General features: G+C 54.6%; 2 protein-coding genes across 2 annotated transcripts; both read left to right on the top strand.

Annotated features, from left to right (window-relative positions):
- Positions 1-397: 397 nt before the first annotated feature.
- On the top strand, positions 398-13,104 carry NLRX1 (NLR family member X1; the record flags this gene model as incomplete). Its single annotated transcript, XM_079709514.1, has 9 exons — positions 398-467; positions 1,033-1,102; positions 1,572-1,660; positions 2,208-2,827; positions 3,591-4,406; positions 9,990-10,585; positions 10,828-10,914; positions 11,685-11,936; positions 12,249-13,104. 9 exons carry the CDS (start codon positions 398-400, stop codon positions 12,568-12,570), a joined length of 2,922 nt encoding a protein of 973 aa, XP_079565640.1. The 3' UTR covers positions 12,571-13,104.
- Positions 13,105-13,760: 656 nt separating this feature from the next.
- NHERF4 (NHERF family PDZ scaffold protein 4) lies at positions 13,761-17,299 on the top strand (the record flags this gene model as incomplete). Its single annotated transcript, XM_079708131.1, is given in 10 exon segments — positions 13,761-13,932; positions 13,935-14,012; positions 14,576-14,787; positions 15,057-15,246; positions 15,337-15,473; positions 15,738-15,942; positions 16,159-16,355; positions 16,456-16,674; positions 16,817-17,017; positions 17,270-17,299. Coding segments are annotated over 10 exon segments (1,641 nt in total).
- Positions 17,300-18,750: the final 1,451 nt, after the last annotated feature.

The following is an 18,750-nucleotide window of genomic DNA, read 5'->3' as shown; positions in this document are numbered from 1 at the left end:
CGTTGGCTCAGAAAAGCCACTGAAAATGAACACAGGACTCATAGGAGCTTGCTGGCAGCCAAGCAAAGAAAAGGACACCTAAATAAAACAGCTCACTAGGCTGGAATTCAGGAGAAAGGTGATCGTGAAGCCTCAGGGGAGAACCAGTGGGTGGTAGGATCACTCAGGTGGGGAATGTAGAGGAGAGAGGTCTGAAAGCCAGGCCAGGGCTTTGGCGATGCTGGCATTTAAGGAAAGGCTGATGTTCTCCTGAGGAGGAAGGGCCTCCCTTGACCTGCATGAGAGGTGGGGTGGGAAAGTGGGGGTGTGTGGGGTCCATTCACACCATTCTTCCTGCAGCGGAACAGGATAGAAGGTGGTGTGCTCAGTCCCCCAGGCCCTGACCTTCTCTCCTGCCATGAGGTGGGGCTGCCATTTGCCTAGGGCCTCTTGGGGCCCTGGTCTGGGAAGAGTACTCCAGCCAGCAGGTGAGCAGGAAGCAGGGGTTTCTGTTGCCACTTCTCCCTTTCCAGAGTCCAGATGGCACCTCCAAGAGAGAAGGGATCCAGACACCAGGCATGCTAGTCCCAGCTCTGTGATTTACTAGCTGTTGGCCTTGGGCAAGTCACCGTACCTCCCTGAGTTTCCTTTTTCCCATCCTAAACGAAGGGAGTCAGACTAGATGATCTTTGAGAGTCCCTGTAGCTACATAAGTCCAGGAACACTTGTCTGATTTCATTTTGCCTTCAATGAATATTCATTGAGTGCCTGCTATGTGCCAGGCCCCATGCTAAGTTCTAAGTAGGTACTTGTGAACCAAAACAGATGTGATCCCTGCTCTCATGGAGGAATGGGGGTGAGTGTGTGAATGAATGGTAATCAAATAATTACATAATGAAATATAAAATTTCATAATAACTGCTACAAAGGGGCAGTACATGATGCTATGAGAGCAAATGATGGGGATTTGATGTAGATGTGGGGTCTGTGTATTGTTGAGCTAATGTGGGTGAATTCTGGATGCTGTTTCTTCCTTCTGCTTTCTCTCTGTAGGTGAACATATCCCCTTCCTGATCCACTGGAGTTGGCCCCTTAAAGGGGAGCGCCCCCTTGGGCCCCCTAGGTGAGGCCTCAGTGTCATACCTTAGGACACATCTGGGCACAGCAGAGTAGCCTGGGAAGGGTCAGGACTTGGAGAGAGCTTGATCTCCTGGGGGGAGTTGGTCTTCCGGGCTGGAGAGGGTACAGACTCCGCTACCAGGCCTAAGGGGAAGTTAGCTTATATCATCCATAGTACAAGTCACAGTGGTCAACCAGAGGGAGGACCGGTGGGAAGTGGGTGGAGTCTGGCAGTGGTCAGTCTGAGTTCCAGGCAGGCAGTCAGCAGTGGGGGACTGGAGGGGTAGGGGCGAGACCTCAGGCCCTGGGAAGGGTATGAGAGTCAGATGAGGCTCTGGACTTAGCTGTCCAGAGTCAGGCCTGGATCTCAGGAAGCCAGAAGTTCATCAGTCCAGGCAGGCCTGGACTCTGAGCCTGTGCAGAGCCTGAGCCCAGCAGCCAAGCCCCAGCTCATCCCTTTTCCTTGCTCACAGGGCCTTTACACGCCATCACGGAAGCTCAGCGGGCAGTGGTCCCCCATCAGGGAGGCACGGACAGTTGTTCCAGGGCATCGCTGCAGCTGGTAAAGGGACTGGCTCCTCAGTCAGCCTGAGGAGAGGGGCTGCTGGGCTCCCCGTGTGGGGGTGGGTTCAGGGAGTGTGGGGAAGAAGGGCTTGGAGAGAGAAACAAGAAGGAATGAGGTAGAGAGGATCCATTACAATCAGCCATTAGTGGACCCACTCTCCCTGGCCCCATTATCCATCTGTCCATGTATCCCTTCCTGCAACATTCATGCAGTACACACTTACGATGTACAAAGCACTGGGGGGAATATAACATCCCTACCTTCAACACACTGCCTCTAGCTGTCAGGTGAAGATCACACATAGATAATCATACAGCAAGTCAGCCCAGACTCACCCTCACTCGTTCCATGGCTTCCCACTTTCTGCCACAGGGGTCCAAACTTTCTGGACAGCCTGAGGGAGTCCTGTGTGTCCAGCGCCATTCTGGGTCCTGGCATCTCCTGGCGTTGTGTCTTGACTCCACAACCTGACCCTACCACCTCCTTAAGCTCCTGCATTTCTCAGCCCCTCTCCCTGACATACTCCCTTTGCCTTCCCACCCAGAAGCTATCCAGCGGCACCGCCAGAACCTGGCCGAGTGGTTCAGCCGGCTGCCCAAGGAAGAGCGCCAGTTCGGCCCAACCTTTGCACTAGACACGGTCCATGTAGACCCTGTGATCCGCGAGAGCACCCCTGATGAGCTGCTTCGCCCACTGGCTGAGTTGGCCCTGGAGCATCAGCCACCCTCTGCTGGGCTCCCCCCGCTGGCCCTGTCTCAGATCTTTGACCCAGATGCCTGTGGGTGCCGCGTGCAGACAGTGGTGCTCTACGGGACAGTGGGCACAGGCAAGAGCACGCTGGTGCGCAAGATGGTCCTGGACTGGTGTTACGGGCGGCTGCCAACCTTCAAGCTGCTGATCCCTTTCTCCTGCGAGGACCTGTCATCCCTGGGCCCTGAGCCAGTCTCCTTGTGCCAACTTGTGGCCCAGCGCTACGCACCCCTGAAGGAGATTCTGCCTCTGATGGCCGCTGCTGGTTCCTGCCTGCTCTTTGTGCTCCACGGCTTGGAGCACCTCAACCTTGATTTCCGGTTGGCGGGCACAGGGCTTTGCAGTGACCCGGAGGAGCCAGAGGCGCCAGCTGCCATCATCGTCAACCTGCTACGCAAATACATGTTGCCCGAGGTGAGTGCACCCTGCTCTGCCTCCACTGTCTCCAACTTGCCCCCTCAGGATTTTCATGTCCTGAGTCTGCATGTTTAATGGGTAGGAACGTAGGCTCTGGGTTAGTTCAAATCCTGCCCCCGCACTTCGAAGCCGTGGGACTGAGCAAGTCAGTAACTCCTCCAGGCTTCTGTTTCCTTCTCTCCTTGAGTTGTACTGAACAAATGAGATACTGCATCTGAAGTGCTTAGCACAGTGCCCTGGATCATAGTGGGTGCTCAGTAAGTGTGAGTTATAATTACTGTGGTCATCATTATCTTCATCCTCGAACACTCAGTCTTCAGGGACTCCCTGGCAAGTGAGGCAATCAGGACACGAGGGTCTTTTTTTTTTTTTTTTAATAAATTTGTTTATCTTATTTATTTTTGGCTGCGTTGGGTCTTCGTTGCTGTGCACGGGTTTCTCAAGTTGCGGCGAGTGGGGGCTGCTCTTCGTTGCAGTGCGCGGGCTTCTCATTGCGGTGGCTTCTCGTTGCAGAGGACGGGCTCTAGGCACACAGGCTTCAGTAGTTGCGGCACGTGGGCTTAGTAGTTATGGATCACGGGCTCTAGAGCACAGGCTCAGTAGTTGTGACTCACGGGCTTACTTGCTCCGCAGCATGTGGGATCTTCCCGGACCAGGGCTCGAACCCGTGTCCCCTGAATTGGCAGGTGGATTCTTAACCACTGCACCACGAGGGAAGCCCACAAGGGTCTTTCTTAACTCTCAACCATGCTCTTCCCAGGCCAGCATTCTGGTGACCACCCGGCCCTCTGCCATCGGCCGCATCCCCAGCAAGTATGTGGGCCGCTATGGCGAGATCTGTGGCTTCTCCGATACCAACCTACAGAAGCTCTACTTTCAGCTCCGCTTCAACCAGCCAGACTGCGGGCACGGAGCTGGGGGGGTCTCAGTCACTCCGGCTCAGCGTGACCACCTGGTGCAGATGCTCTCCCGGAACCTGGAGGGGCACCACCAGATCGCCGCTGCCTGCTTCCTGCCCTCCTATTGCTGGCTTGTCTGTGCCACCCTGCACTTCCTGCACGCTCCCACACCAGCTGGCCAGACCCTCACGAGCATCTACACCAGCTTCCTGCATCTAAACTTCAGTGGGGAGATGCTGGACAGCACTGACCCTTCCAAGTTGTCCCTGATGGCCTATGCAGCCCGAACCATGGGCAAGTTGGCCTACGAGGGGGTGTCCTCCCGCAAGACGTACTTCTCTGAAGAGGATGTCCGTGGCTGCCTGGAAGCTGGCATCCGGACGGAAGAGGGGTTTCAGCTGCTGCATGTGTTCCGCCGGGATGCCCTGAGGTTTTTTCTGGCCCCATGCGTTGAGCCAGCGCACCTGGGTACCTTCGTGTTCACTGTGCCCGCCATGCAGGAATACCTGGCTGCCCTCTACATTGTGCTGGGTTTGCGGAAGACGACTCTGCAGCGAGTGGGCAAGGAGGTGGCCGAGCTCATGGGCCGTGTCGGGGAGGATGTCAGCCTGGTCCTGGGCATCATGGCCAAGTTGCTGCCCCTGCGGGCCCTGCCCCTGCTCTTCAACCTGCTCAAGGTAACAGCCCTAGGATCCCAGGCTGCCGGCCCCCATCCTCCTCGTTCACCCTGGCTCCTCCCCAGAAGGAAACTGCTTCTTCCTGCATGACTGTGAATCCTCTTCTTGGCTCTGTTTCAGATTTGGGCAATGTGGCTTTTAGTGGGAATGGGGCATAAGGAAGGGGGAGAGAGAAGCCACAGGCTGGAGAAGGCTTGGAGGGGAATCTAAGGGTGCAGGGACTTTCATAACAATCCCATAACTCTAATGATAGGTTTTTGTTTGTTTGTTTGTTTTTGTTTGTTTTTGTTTTTTGCCTCTCTCCTCCTAGTCTTTGTTGCTGGGCAGCAGGGGTCACTACTGTCCAGGGTCTGTCCTGTGCTTTGCAGGTCCAGAAACCCAACTGTATCTGTTCCTCAGAGGTGATTAGACTCTGGGAGTGATGTCTCTTCCTAACTTAATCACCAGAGTCAGGTTTATAAAGCAGATGCCATTTTATTCATTTATACCAGGAGGATAAATGGCATTGGTAATTGGCTTAGGACAGTCGGTCCTGGGTGCAGGTCTGCTCCAGAAACCAAATTACAGGCCTGAGGACTGTGCTGTGAGCAGGGCGGATGTACTAAGTTTTTGATGGGAAGATGTAGCCACTCTCGGCGGATGTCTGCCAGGTGCCTTGTAAATGAAATATAAATATGATCCCTTTTTAAAAATAATGTATTTATTTATTTATTTATTTTAGGCTGCATTGGGTCTTTGTTACTGCGCGTGGGCTTTTCTCTAGTTGCGGCGAGGTGGGGGTTACTCTTTGTTGTGGTGCTTGGACTGCTTGTTCCGCTGGCTTCTCTTGTTGCGGAGCACAGGCTCTATGTACACGGGCTTCAGTAGATGTGGCACGTGGGCTCAGTAGTTGTGCTTTTGGGCTCTAGAACACAGGCTCAGTAGTTGTGGCGCACGGGCTTAGTTGCTCCACGGCATGTGGGATCTTCCCGGACCAGGGCTCAAACCCATGTCTCCTGCGTTGGCAGGCGGATTCTTAACCACTGCGCCACCAGGGAAAGCCCTATGATCCCTTTTATAGATGAGGAAACTGGAGCTCACAGAGGCTAAGTAACTTGACCAAGGTCACTCAGATAGTAAGGAGAATAACTGGGATCCGAGTGCAGGTTTTGTGGTTCTGAATCCTGTGCTCTTTCTGCCAAGCTTAATTGATGTACTATGGATATTTCTAGGAAGCTATGGCTCCTTGCTAGGTAACCCTGGTCCGCTCTAGAAATGTTTCAGTAATCGGTCTTGGGGAAACAGAGCCCTGGAGAGCTGACAACATTTTAACAAGTTTTCCTTTTTATAGGCAGCAAAGCCTCAGGGTTAAAAACAGGGATTCTGTAACGCAGCTACCTGGTTCACATCCAGGCTCTTCCACTTACTAGCTGTATGACCTTGTACAAGTTACTTAACCTCTCTGTGCCCCAAGGTCCTTATCTGTTAAATGAATAATATTAGATAATAATAGAATTTATATCATTGGCCCAATATGAGGTTTAAATGTCTTCATCTGCAGGACCTGGCACATAGGAAGCACTATTTAATTGTTTGTTAAACAGAAAAACAGTATCAGGCGGCCCATCCCTTCTTACACCATTGCCTCAGGCAAGGAGGTAATGGCCATTGCTGAGGCCACCCACCGCTTTGAGGATGTGCTTGCCTCATCTGGATTGCAGTGAGAGGCTGTGGTCTCCTGACAGGATTCAGAAAGCCACTCAGTTACTTAAGGGGGCACCACACCCCCAAGCCCTCTCGGAGGGAGGGTTGCCTAGCAGAGGATGGGTCCCATCTGTTTCTTCATGAGCCTATTGATTCATTTTCCCAGAGTGACAGTTTTTGTGTCTTGTCTCCAGATGCTTGTTGAGGGAGGGGCACTATAACCTCCATGGTGGGAACCTCGCCTGTAAAAAGTAAAGAAAACACATGAGAGGAGGTGCCACAAAACAACCTGGTGGCTCTTGCCAGAGGAATGGACCGCTCCTTTCCTTTCAGAACCATTGCAAGGATGGCAGCTGATGTCGCCAACCTCCCAAACATTCAGTTCTTCAACCAATATTTGAGTGCCTGCTGTGTGCCAGGCAATGTGTTAGATTCGGAGGAAAAAGCAACAGAACGCCAGGTTTCTGCCTTTTCTGATCATACAGTCTCAACATAAACATGTCAACGTAACCATGTGATTAAAAATTCTGGGAAGTGCCTGGAAAGCAAAGTTCCAGGTGCTGTGGAAGTATGTAAGGAGGAGGGGGGACCTGGTTTGGGGGGATAAGTAAAGCCTCTCTGCAGGAAGGGCTTTTAAACTGATCCCTGGAGGATTAGCCAGAAGAACTGGGTGTGTGTGGGGGAACACTCCAGGAAGAGGGCACAGCTTTGAAGGAGGAACTATCTTGGCACTGTCAAAAAACAAAAAACAAAAAAGAGAGAGAGAGAAGCCGAGAGGACAGGAGCAGAGTGAGTGAGGGTGAGAGGCTGTCCTGAAGGCACCATGGTTGACAGGGGCCTGTCAATGAAAAATTGATCAATAGTCCATCTGTTGCCAGAAGGGGGACCCCTTCCAGGGCCTGAGAGCGAGCTCTTTTTTTAAAAATAATTAATTTATTTATTTATTTATTTATTTTGGCTGCATTGGGTCTTTGTTGCTGTGTGCGGGCTTTCTCTAGTTGTAGTGAGCGGGGGCTACTCTTCATTGCGGTGCAGTGGGCTTCTCATTGCGGTGGCTTCTCTTGTTGTGGAGCACGGGCTCTAGGCGCGCGGGCTTCAGTAGTTGTGGTGCATGGGCTTAGTTGCCCTGTAGCATGTGGGATCTTCCCGGACCAGGGCTCGAACCCATGTCCCCTGCATTGGCAGGTGGATTCTTAACCACTGCACCACCAGAGAAGTCCCTGAGAGCGAGTGCTTGTGTAACACTTGGAAATCAATTGTCTGAGGAGACACATGTACTGACAAATCAAAAGACTTTATTGGGAAGGGCCACCCAGACAGAGAGCAGTGGTGTAAGGGAACCCAGGAGAACTGCTCTGCCACGTGGCTTGTAGTCTCAGGTTTTATGGTAATGGGGTTAGTTTCTGGGTTGTCTCTGGCCAATCATCTTGCTTGGCCCCTATTTAGTCTGACTCAAGGTCCTTCCTGGTGGCACGCGTGTCTCAGCCAAGATGGATTCCAGCACGAAGGATTCTGGGAGGTTGGTAGGACAATATTATGGGGCTGGCTCTCCTCCCTCTTTTTGGCCCCTCCTGAATTCTCTAGTTTTTGACGGCACCACCATGTTCCTTATCGGGACCTCCTGTTATGAGACAACTCATGCAAGTGGTCATCATCGTGCCTGGCCAAGGCGGGTGGTTTTAGTCAACGGTTCCCTAACACATCGAAAGAAATGGAAATTTTAATTCAAGCCAATCTGAGGATTATAACCCAGGAGACAGTCTCTCAGAGAGTTCTGAGAACTATTTCAAAGACATAAAGAGGGAGGCCAGGGCTTCCCTGGTGGCGCAGTGGTTGAGAGTCCGCCTGCCGATGCAGGGGACACGGGTTCGTGCTCTGGTCCGGGAAGATCCCACATGCGGCGGAGCAGCTGGGCCCGTGAGCCATGGCTGCTGAGCCTGCCCGTCCGGAGCCTGTGCTCCGCAACGGGAGAGGCCACAACAGTGAGAGGCCCGCGTACCGCAAAAAAATAAAAATAAAAATAAAAAAGAGGGAGGCCAGCGTATTCAGTATATGTGATTTTGGCAACGGAGGTATGTGTAATCAAACATACATTGCAGTAGAAGATTGCACCTAGTCACGAGGAACAGACATCTCAGTTAATGGTTTTAGTGCTTTTCTAAGTATGGAAAGATGCAAGAATCCGGGTTCATAAAAATTTCTCCTGAAATATCTAAGGACCAGTTCTGTCAGTTTTCCCAAAGCACAAAGTGCCTTATCCTGATCTTCGCCCTGAATTCCTTTCAAGGTTATTGTAGCCAGTGACTGCAGTGGCTAATGACTTGACTTTGTAGAATTGGGTGATGGGCAACATTCTTTATTTTACAATCCCTTCCCTTTCAGTCTTAGTTTCAACCAAGGTTTGGGAGGCATTTCGTGACCAATTTGTTCCACAGCACTAGGAATGATCATTCCCAGGTCAGGCAAGGATTTCATTGATGGGTCACTCAATGTGCTATTAGTGGACTAGACCCTATATTAACAGTAGCCAAAATCCTCTGGACCCCCTGTCTTACTAGTCCGTTATGATCCAAGGAACGGTTCCCTCTTGTTGTTTCTTCCCTTATCTAGAGTTACACTATTACAATCATTCATCTTATAGAACTATATATTTGATCAATTGTTTCAAGCCACCTAATTATCATTAATTTTATCTGAGGCTCAGTCACACATTTGGTAATGCAAGAAACAACAATCTTATAAAATAGGCAAATACAAGTAATATAGCTAGTAGTATTAATAGGATCATAAGTAAGTATTGAAGCTAAGATCTTCCACAAGGTGAGGCCCAGTATCTCCTCAGGTCTCTGAGCAGTCTGTTTTGCACCAATCTCTATCTTTAAGGAAAATGATGTATTGGCATTGTACATAAAGTTCACCAAAGATGTCTGCATATACAAGGCGAGTGGTGGGTCATTGTGACCCCTTACAGGATTGAGAAAGGAATGTTATCTTCTAAGGAGTTATATGGCTGGCGCCAGAAGGAGAAAAGTTGATCTTTATCATTGAGCGGGTATTTCTGCCATTGGGGAGGTCTAGTTAAATGCATGATGCAGATGCACAATGCACACTGGAGGGGAGGGAGGAGGCCCAAATGAGCAGAGAAAAATTTTATGTTTAAATTTTTCTCATCTTTCCTTAAAATATGAATTTTATTTCACGAGGCCAAATCGTGCAGGGTCTGAAGCAGTGGGAGCAACATCTGTCATCGCTGCTGTGATGACAATGATGATGTTAAAGATGATGATGTATTTATACCACCTAGCCCGGTACCAAGCTGAATGCATAATATATGCTAACTCCTTCCCACCACGCTTGGGCTTGAAAATGTACGGGGTGTTTGGGAAAAAGAAAGAATTTCCCAGTGTCTGGAGTACGTGAGACGAGTGTTGAGAGGTGACTCCAGAAAGGTCAAATTGGGGCCAAATTATGCAAAGTTTTTTTTTTTGTTTTTGTTTTTTTTTGCGGTACGCGGGCCTCTCACTGTTGTGGCCTCTCCTGTTGCGGAGCACAGGCTCCGGATGCGCAGGCTCAGCGGCCATGGCTCACGGGCCCAGCCGCTCCGTGGCACATGGGATCTTCCCAGACCGGGGCACGAACCCGTGTCCCCTGCATCGGCAGGCAGACTCTCAACCACTGCGCCACCAGGGAAGCCCTATGCAAAGTTTTATATTCCACATGGGCAGTGGGGAGCCACGGAAGGTGCTGCAGCAGGGGGAGTAGTATGATCGGACAAATCGTGCTCGAGTTTAAGGGAGATCACCAGGCTGGAGCAGTCAGGAAGACTGCACCTTAAGCTTAGGCCAGAAGGCTAAACAGCACGCAGTAGGCTGCAGCGCCCTCACCCTGCTTCCCTTCCAGGTGGTTCCACGTGTGTTCGGGCGTGTGGTAGGTAAGAGCCGCGAGGCAGTGGCCCAGGCTATGGTGCTGGAGATGTTCCGAGAGGAGGACTACTACAACGACGACGTCCTGGACCAGATGGGTGCCAGTATCCTGGGTGTGGAGGGCCCCCGGTGCCACCTGGACGAGCCCACAGAGGATGAGGTCTTTGAGCTTTTCCCCATGTTCATGGGCGGGCTTCTCTCTGCCCATAACCGGGTACTGCTGGCTCAGCTCGGCTGCCCCATCAAGACCCTGGATGCCCTGGAGAATGCCCAGGCCATCAAGAAGAAGCTGGGCAAGCTGGGCCGGCAGGTGCTGCCCCCCTCGGAGCTCCTTGACCACCTCTTCTTCCACTATGAGTTCCAGAATCAGCGCTTCTCCGCCGAGGTGCTCGGCTCCCTGCGCCAGCTCAGCCTGGCGGGCGTGCGCATGACACCCCTCAAGTGCTCGGTGGTGGCAGCTGTCCTGGGCAGTGGAAGGCATGCCCTGGACGAGGTGAACTTGGCCTCCTGCCAACTGGACCCTGCCGGGCTGCGCACACTCAGGCCTGTCTTCCTGCGTGCCCGGAAGCTGGGGTGAGGCCCTGTCCTCGTGCACGGGTGGAGGAGAAGGTGCTTGGGAAAGCAAAGGGAGTGAGGAAGGACCAGGGGGTGGGGTGAAATCTGGTGCGGGTGGAGGTGACAAGAGCTACAGAAGGGGACACAGCTGTGGACTACAAGAGGCAGGATGGCGAGGGAGGGGCCCGGTGGGTGGGCAGGCTCCATGCCGAACTCCTTCCTTGGTTTCTCACCTCCTATCTGCCCACCTTCTGTTCCAGCTTGCAACTCAACAGCCTGGGCCCTGAGGCCTGCAGGGACCTCCGAGACTTGCTGCTGCATGACCAGTGCCAAGTTACCACCCTGCGGTGAGTGCCCTGGGTTGGGGGGAGGGCTCCATCCTGCTGGCCAGCTAAGATCAAGGGTGAGCTCCCCACCTGCCAACATGCCTGGAACAGGCGCACCCATGCTGTAGTAAAGAAGGCGGGAGTGTAGACCTTGACCCGCTCCCCACCCCACGACGTCTAGTACAAGCAGCCAGGCAGGGGGAAAGATGCCACCAGCAATAAATTGGTGCTAAGAAAGCCTCTTGCGTGGCTAAAATCAGCCTGGGGTGGGGGTGGAATAACACCCAGGCTGGTTACCTGGTAACAACGCCACTGATTCCCTCCCAGGATTTTCCCTGTCGCCTCACAAGGATGACCCTGACGCTGGGCACTCAATAGATGCTCCCAGTGTTGACTGATTTAGTAGCAACCCAGAAGCGGGGTTCCTGATTTTGGGTTGGAGGAAGGGGAGATGAATGACGAGGGAGGGAGAGGATGAAGCAGGGGCTGGAAGGGGGTGAAAAAAGGAGCAAGAAGGAACATGGTGACGAGGAAGGGGAGAGGGAAGAGGGGAGTCCCAAAGGAGAATGGAAGGCGGGAGGAGGGGCGGGAGAAGCCGGCTTCCACCCCACTCTCCCTCCCCTACAGTGAGCCTCACCCCCGTTTCTCCATCCTCTTTTCCTGGGCCTGCATTTCTCTGCATCCAGGCTGGTCTCTGCCCCAAGCGGTGCACCATTTTGGCCCAAGTCCCAGTGCTTAGCACAGGGCATCTGCTAGGGACCCTCATAACCTTGGGGTGCTTGTGGCCCTAGGCTGTCCAACAACCCGCTGACGGCGGCGGGTGTGGCCCTGCTGTTGGAGGGGCTGGCGGGAAACACCTCGCTGAAACACCTGTCTCTGCTGCACACGGGCCTTGGGGATGAGGGCCTGGAGCTGCTGGCTGCCCAGCTAGACCGTAACCAGCAGCTACAGGAGCTGAATGTGGCCTACAACGGCGCTGGCGACACAGCGGCCCTGGCCTTAGCCAAGGCTGCCCGGGAGCACCCTTCCCTGGAGCTGCTGCAGTGAGTCTTGCCCTCCACTCCCATCTCCCCAACCACACTTGGTGATTGGCCCTTCCCCTGCCCTGATTCTCCACCACCATTTCTCCTAGGGTCCTAGTGGCCCCATTTCTATTGACCCCGGTCCCACTGAATTCTAGCGTCATCCCTGCCTCCCAGCGGCCACCACCCTGCATCTCTGGCTTATTGCAAACACTTACCCTGTTGCATTTCACAGCCAGGGGAACAGTTATGAGACCCCTTACTCTCTGTCCACCCACCCTCTGCCCCTGCTTCTCAGACCTGAACAGCATCTACTGTTCTCTCTCCTGCTAGCCTCTACTTCAACGAGCTGAGCTCAGAGTGCCGCCAGGCCCTGCGGGACTCGGGGAGCACCACTGAGGGCAGTGCCCGGGTCGTGGTGTCGCTGACAGAGGGGACAGCAGTGTCCGAGTACTGGTCAGTGATCCTGGGTGAAGTCCAGCGGAACCTCAAGAGCTGGGATCGGGGCCGGGTCCGGCGCCACCTGGAGCTTCTGCTGCGGGATCTGGAAGATAACCGAGGAGCCACCCTTAATCCTTGGCGCAAAGCCCAGCTGCTTCGAGTGGAGGGTGAGGTCAGGGCCCTCCTGGAGCAGCTGGGAGGCCCTGGAAGCTGAGACAGTGGCAGCAGTGTGTGTCCCCTGGCCCCAAGCCGCTTCTGTCTGTGGCCTCCTAGCTTGCACTACCGCTTCCAGAAAGATCCCTTCAGGGCTGGAGGCAAAGGAATGGGCACAGCTGTGGCAGTTGCTCTCCTGGGGCGTGTCTAACCAGTGCTTCCAGGTCTGGAGTTTTCAGGGTCATGGAACATGCTTCCCCTCCCTTCGGATGGAAGGACTGAAAGATGTGGCGTTTTGGTGGCCACATTGTCCTGTAGCACCACCACCAATCTCCTCTTGGATTGTGCCACCAGGGGGCACACTTCTTTTGTCGGCCTTGCCAGGGGCCTTACCATCCAGATGTGTTGGAGGGCCTCCGCGTCCTGCCTTTATGCTTTCTGGGGACACCCTGGGACACCCAGGATGCCAGCAGCCACTTTCCTCTCTCACTGGTGCTGTGTCCTCACCCTTGTTTCCCCTTCACCACAATGGTACCCAAGCTCGGTGGCCCCTAGGGGCATGGGTGATGACTTGCTGCTATTAAAGAGCTGTGTCTTCCAACTACTGTGGAGTCTTTTTTGCCTGTTGCTTTCAAGAAAGGGTACTGTTCTTGGTCATTCTGGTTAAACCACTGACCACAATCTGTTGCAGATGTTTCTCGGGCACTAGTTTCAGAGGCCCTGAGGGTGGCTCAAGAACAAGATGTCAGCATGGGGGTAGGCCATGTTGGGCCATAGGGCTCCTGTCACCCTTCTCATACACTTATCCCAGGCTTGGAATTACAGTGCCCAGCAATTACAGTGACCTTTCTCTGCACAGAGCGGGAACTGGGACGGCAGCAGAGTCTCCTGAGAAAGTCGGGGCTCAAGAATAGGGCAGGAGGGACATACACACTTCCCCAGAGGACAAGACTCTCCTCCCGTTAACCATTACCGACTGCTTCTAAGGCAGCGTCTTGGAGGAGGCGGGACGTGGCGGGGTAGGTGGGAGGGTCAGCTGGTTTCGATGGACCTTGTCCCTACACTGAGCCTCGCTCGCTGATCCAACCATGGAGGCAGCTGCAGGTAAGAGGCCAGGAGAAATCCTCTGCGGGGGGACTTTAGGGCAGAGGGCAGATTGGAAGGCTTTGGGACCAGGACACACTTGGTACTGGGGCTTGGAGCCCTGAGGCAAATAGACTGGAAGTCAGGAGGGGAGAGGTGAGTGGGTGGATGTGTCTGCCTTCCTGGTCCACGCCCTGTACTGATATGCTCAGATTTCTGTGCGTATCTGGAGGCCTTGGCCGGGGAGGGGAAGGAAGGGGAAGGGAAGACCCTTCTGCAGCGAGTCCTGAATTTGGGGGTTCCCCGAAGTCCTTTCAGTTAAGGACCATGGAAGAGGAGTCTCGGGGGGCAGGATACACCTCTCCTCCCCTCACCCCTTCTTTTCCCAGCAGATCGTCAGGACACAGCTTCCTTGGCCCCGTAAGTGCTGTGCTGTGAAGGATTGGGACAAGGGGAGGAGGGATTGAAGGTGGGGAAGCTCTTCAGCTGCCATTAGCCATTAGCACCTCAAGGCGAGCCTGGGACCCAAGTCCGGATGTCCGTTTTCTCCTACCTGCTTGACTTGCTTCCTTGCAGGAAGTTTGAGTTTAACCCCAAACTGGGCATTGATAATCCTGTGCTCTCCCTGGCTGAAGACCACGAGCCCTCTGGTAACCCCCCACCACTTGGGGCAACCGTTTCCTTTCCCCAGAGCCACCAGGGCTCCACACAGCTTCCCGTCTCCTTGGTAACCACTCACTCTGTCTCCCTCTGATAACAGCCTTGGTGGGAGTACCCACGTGGAGGTGGAAGGGGGCCCAGCGTTGCCTGCTGTCCCCGCCGCTCTGCCTGGGCCGCGTTCAGTCCCCCTGCCCAATACCTAACTGGGCAGAAGCCTGTCTGGTGTTCTATCACAGGGGCAGGGTCTGCCAGACACAAGGTGACTTGTACTTGGGTCATGTCCCCTCTCCTCCCCCTTTTCTGCCGCCCACCTCCCCTTCCAGATCTCTGGAGCCTGGAACGACCTCGCTTCTATCTGCTGAACAGAGAGGAGGGCAGGAGTTTTGGCTTCCACTTGCAGCAGCAGCGGGGCAGGGCTGGGCATGTGGTGTGCAGGGTGGAGCCAGGCACCTCTGCCCAGCGCCAGGGTCTTCGGGAAGGAGACTGGATCCTGGGGGTGAACAAGCATGTCGTGGAACATGAAGACTATTCAGTGGTGAGGTTGGGCTGGGACCCCTCTGGTACAGGAGAACATTCTATAGCACCTCAGGGAGACAGAAGCCGGTTGGTCACCTCCCTGGGTATAGGGGGGCAGGACCCAAGCCTCAACCTCCCCCATCTCCCAGAAGTTAGGGATGCCCAGGTCCGAATGGTTGCATGAAGGCCTCCAGAGAGCTGGTTCCCATGGTGAAAAGTGTAGCTTCCAGGGAGGGGAAGCTGGCAAGAGGGGCCAGCCCAAGCCTGCTGCGTGTGCCCACCGTTCAGGTGATACGCCGCATCCGGGCCAGCGGTCCTCGGGTATTGCTGACGGTTTTGGCGCAGCACGTGCATGAGGTGGCCCGAGCTCAGTGGGGGAACGATGCCCACCTCTGTCCCACTCTCGGCCAAGGGGTCCGGCCTCGGCTGTGCCACATAGTGAAAGACGAGGGTGGCTTTGGCTTCAGTATCACCCAAGGTGAGCTTAGAGCTCGGGAGGGGTCAGGAGGGGGATCTCAGCCCTGTTCTGGGCAGGCAGCAGGCAGAAACTTGCTGTCTGGGCTTCCAGGACATCAGGGTCCTTTCTGGTTAGTGCTGAGCACTGGAGGAGCAGCGGAGCGGGCAGGAGTGCCCCCTGGGGCCCGGCTGCTAGAAGTGAATGGGGTCAGCGTGGAGAAGTTCACGCACAACCAACTCAGCAAGAAGGTGTGACCGCCTGTTTCCCATCCATCCTCACCCCTCTGGGCCTGGTCCCTGCCTCGGGAAGCAGACTCCTCCTCCACACGCCTAATCGCCTGATCCGATCTTGTACCTCTGTCACCATCCTTCCCTTTACACTCTGTGCTAGGCCCTCCTCTCCCTTCCCTAGTGCCTCATTCCTGGGCCTGGGAAGAGGGGCTGTGAGGAGGTGCCTGCCTCTGCCCTCCCTACCCAGGTGGTTGATGCTGATGCCCCGCTGGGTCCCCACAGCTTTGGCAGAGTGGCAAGCAGGTGACCCTGCTGGTGGCAGGGCCAGAGGTGGAGGAACGGTGTCGCCAGCTGGGAATGCCCCTGGCTGCACCCCTGGCAGAGGGCTGGGCACTGCCCAGCAAGCCCCGCTGTCTGCATCTAGAGAAAGGACCCCAGGGCTTCGGGTTCATGCTCCGAGAGGGGAAGGGCCTTGACGGTCGGCCTGGTGAGTGAGAGCCCTGGGGGCGGGGAGGGAAGGGGGGCCTTGGGGTGGGCACACAAGTGTATATATACACCTCTCAGTGCACACAAGTGGTGGCCCCGGCTGAACCCCAGCCCGGGCCTCCTCCTCTTGTGTAGCCCTGGGTCAGTCCCCCGGTGTGCATACAGTGGCCTGGGCTGGCACTGTGGGGAAGGAGCAGTGAGGATGTCTGCATCCCAGGTCAGTTCCTGTGGGAGGTGGACCCAGGACTGCCAGCGGAGAAGGCCGGGATGCAGGCTGGGGACCGGCTGGTGGCTGTGGCTGGGGAGAGCGTGGAAGGGCTGGGCCATGAAGAGACAGTGTCCAAGATCCGGGCGCAGGGCTCCTGCGTCTCGCTCATTGTCGTCGACCCTGAGGCTGACCGCTTCTTCAACATGGTGCGAGCTGAGGGGCGGGGGCTAGAGAGAGGGCAGGAAGAGAGCAGGGCTTGGGTCGGGGGAGAAGCAGCAGGGTTTGTCCTGTCTTCCTCTTTTCCAGGTTCGCTTGTCCCCACTTCTCTTCTTGGAGAGCACAGAGGCTCCTGACTCTCCCCAGGATACCGGCTCAGCCTCTCTGGTTGAGACCAAGAACCCACCAGTTGAAGACACAACCGTCCCACACGGCTTCCGCCAGTGCTTCCTGTACCCTGGGCCCGGTGGTGGCTATGGCTTCCGACTCAGCTGTGTGGCCAGTGGGCCTCATCTCTTCATCTCCCAGGTGACTGATGCCCCAGGGACCTTGGATCTTTTCAATCATTTGCCTCTTGACAAGCCTTCCTCTGCTTCCCTCCCAGAGCCTCAGTACACCCAGCGGACTTTTCCGTGGTGTTCCAAGCTCTACATCCCCCTCCTTCCACCAGGTGACCCTAGGAGGCTCAGCTGCCCGGGCAGGACTGCAAATGGGAGATGTGATTCTGGAGGTGAACGGGTATCCCATGGGCGGAGAGAATGACCTGGAAAGACTTCAGCAGCTGGCTGAGGCGGAGCCACCCCTATGCCTGAAGCTGGCGGCCAGATCTCAGCAGGGCTTGGAAGCCTGGATTCCCCCAGGGTCTGGAGAGGTGAGGAAGGAGAGACAGATGGACTGTGAGTCAGCCAGAGGAGGACAGAGGGGAGCCAGAGAAGAGGGCAGAGCCGGAGGCTGCAGGGTGGAGCAGTGTGGGGCACTCAGGTTGGGACGTTAGGCCATGGTAGGTGGGGACAGAAGGACCCAGGGAAGAAGCCCTATTCCTGGGCATCCCAGTGAGGGGGGGCCCAGGGGAAGGGAACGCTTCTGGTCTCGGAATGACCTCTTCCCTTCTTTCTCTGCTTAGGACTGGGCTGTAGCCTCAGATCTACTGTAGCGCCCCCTATGCCTGGCACAGATCTGCCCAAGCTTTCCTGTCTCCACTCTCCAGCCTGAGGTGGTGGGAGCTGAGATGCTCTCTTTAAACCAGAAGCTGCAGCTCTGGGACTCCGGATACCTCCAATCACAGGATAGTCCTTGGCCTCCCTCCCTTCCCATGGGCCCACCTCCTGGAAGAGGGTGTGGCCAGAGGCCTCAGGTGGGCCCATGAGGGAGCCTCCCCTTTGATTCCAAAGGAAGTCATGTGGGATCTTTGGGAGCTGTGCCCCAAGGATGAAGATCTGCGTGAGATGAGTGGTATGATTTTGTGATTTATAACAAGAAATATATGTTTGGCCTTCATACCCTTTCCTGGCACAGAGCTCCTAAAATCCTTGGAATTTCCTAAGTAGTAAGAGAGAGAAAGCTGTCTTCTGTTTTTGACAATAAGCCCCTTTCAACTACACCTAGTTTTGTTAATGAGGTGACTCTTGAAAAGCACCTGAGAATGGGGCACTGGTTTCCAGGGGAACCAGTCATGTGATTAGACGGTTGGAACTTTCAGTGCCCCACCCCCACCCCTACCCTCAACCTCCTGGGAGGGGAGAGGGGCTGGAGGTTGAATTAATCACCAGTGTTCAATGGACTGATGGATCATGCCTACATAATGAAGCCTCCATAGAAACCCAAAAGGACAGTTTCAGAGAGCTTTCCGTGTTGCTGAACACGTGGAGGTGCTGGGAGGGTGGCGCACCTGGAGAGGGCATGCAGCTTCCATGGTCATACCTCGCCCGGTGTATCTCTTCCATCCCGCTGTTCCTGAGTTGTGTTCTTTATAATAAACTGGTAATCTAGTAAGTAAACTGTTTCCCTGAGTTCAATCACTCTAGCCAATGATTGAACCCAAGGAGGGGGTTGTGGGAACCTCTGATTGATAGCTAGTAGGTCAGAAGCACAAGTGACAACCTGGACTGGAGATTGGTATTTGAGGTCGAGGGCAGTCTGTGGGACAGAGCCCTTAACCTGCGGGATCTGATGATACCTCCAGGTAGATAGTGTCGGAATTGAGTTAAATTGTAACACAAAAGTTAAATTGTGTCTACGGAGAATTAGTTGGTGTGGGAAACCTCCCTCCGCCACGTTTCACCAGAAATGAAGTAGAACTGAGAAAGTTGTAGTAAAATAGAGGAGAAGCACAGTTTTCCCTTTCCTGGTGGGCTGTGGGGCCGGCTAGGATTGAAGCCACCTGGAACTCGCCCTAAGCATGACTCCAGGACTGTTGGGTAATATTGCAGGAATTTGGAGACCGGCTGCCCCTTCCCTCTCTGGGCACCTTAGGATTGTGGGAGCTGGTGCCATGTCACTGTTGGTCTATTATAGAAATGGCCTTTCCCCACAAATCTGGTTGCCTTTGTGTTGGTGGGGGTAGGGTGACCAAAAGGGCCTCAGGCTCAAGGGGTGGGACCCAGT

This window comes from Hyperoodon ampullatus (genome assembly GCF_949752795.1).
Source record: "Hyperoodon ampullatus genome assembly, chromosome: 7".
Classification (NCBI taxonomy): Eukaryota; Metazoa; Chordata; class Mammalia; order Artiodactyla; family Ziphiidae; genus Hyperoodon; species Hyperoodon ampullatus.
The sequence above is the reverse complement of the archived record's forward strand: the minus strand, read 5'-3'. Positions and strand labels throughout refer to the sequence as shown.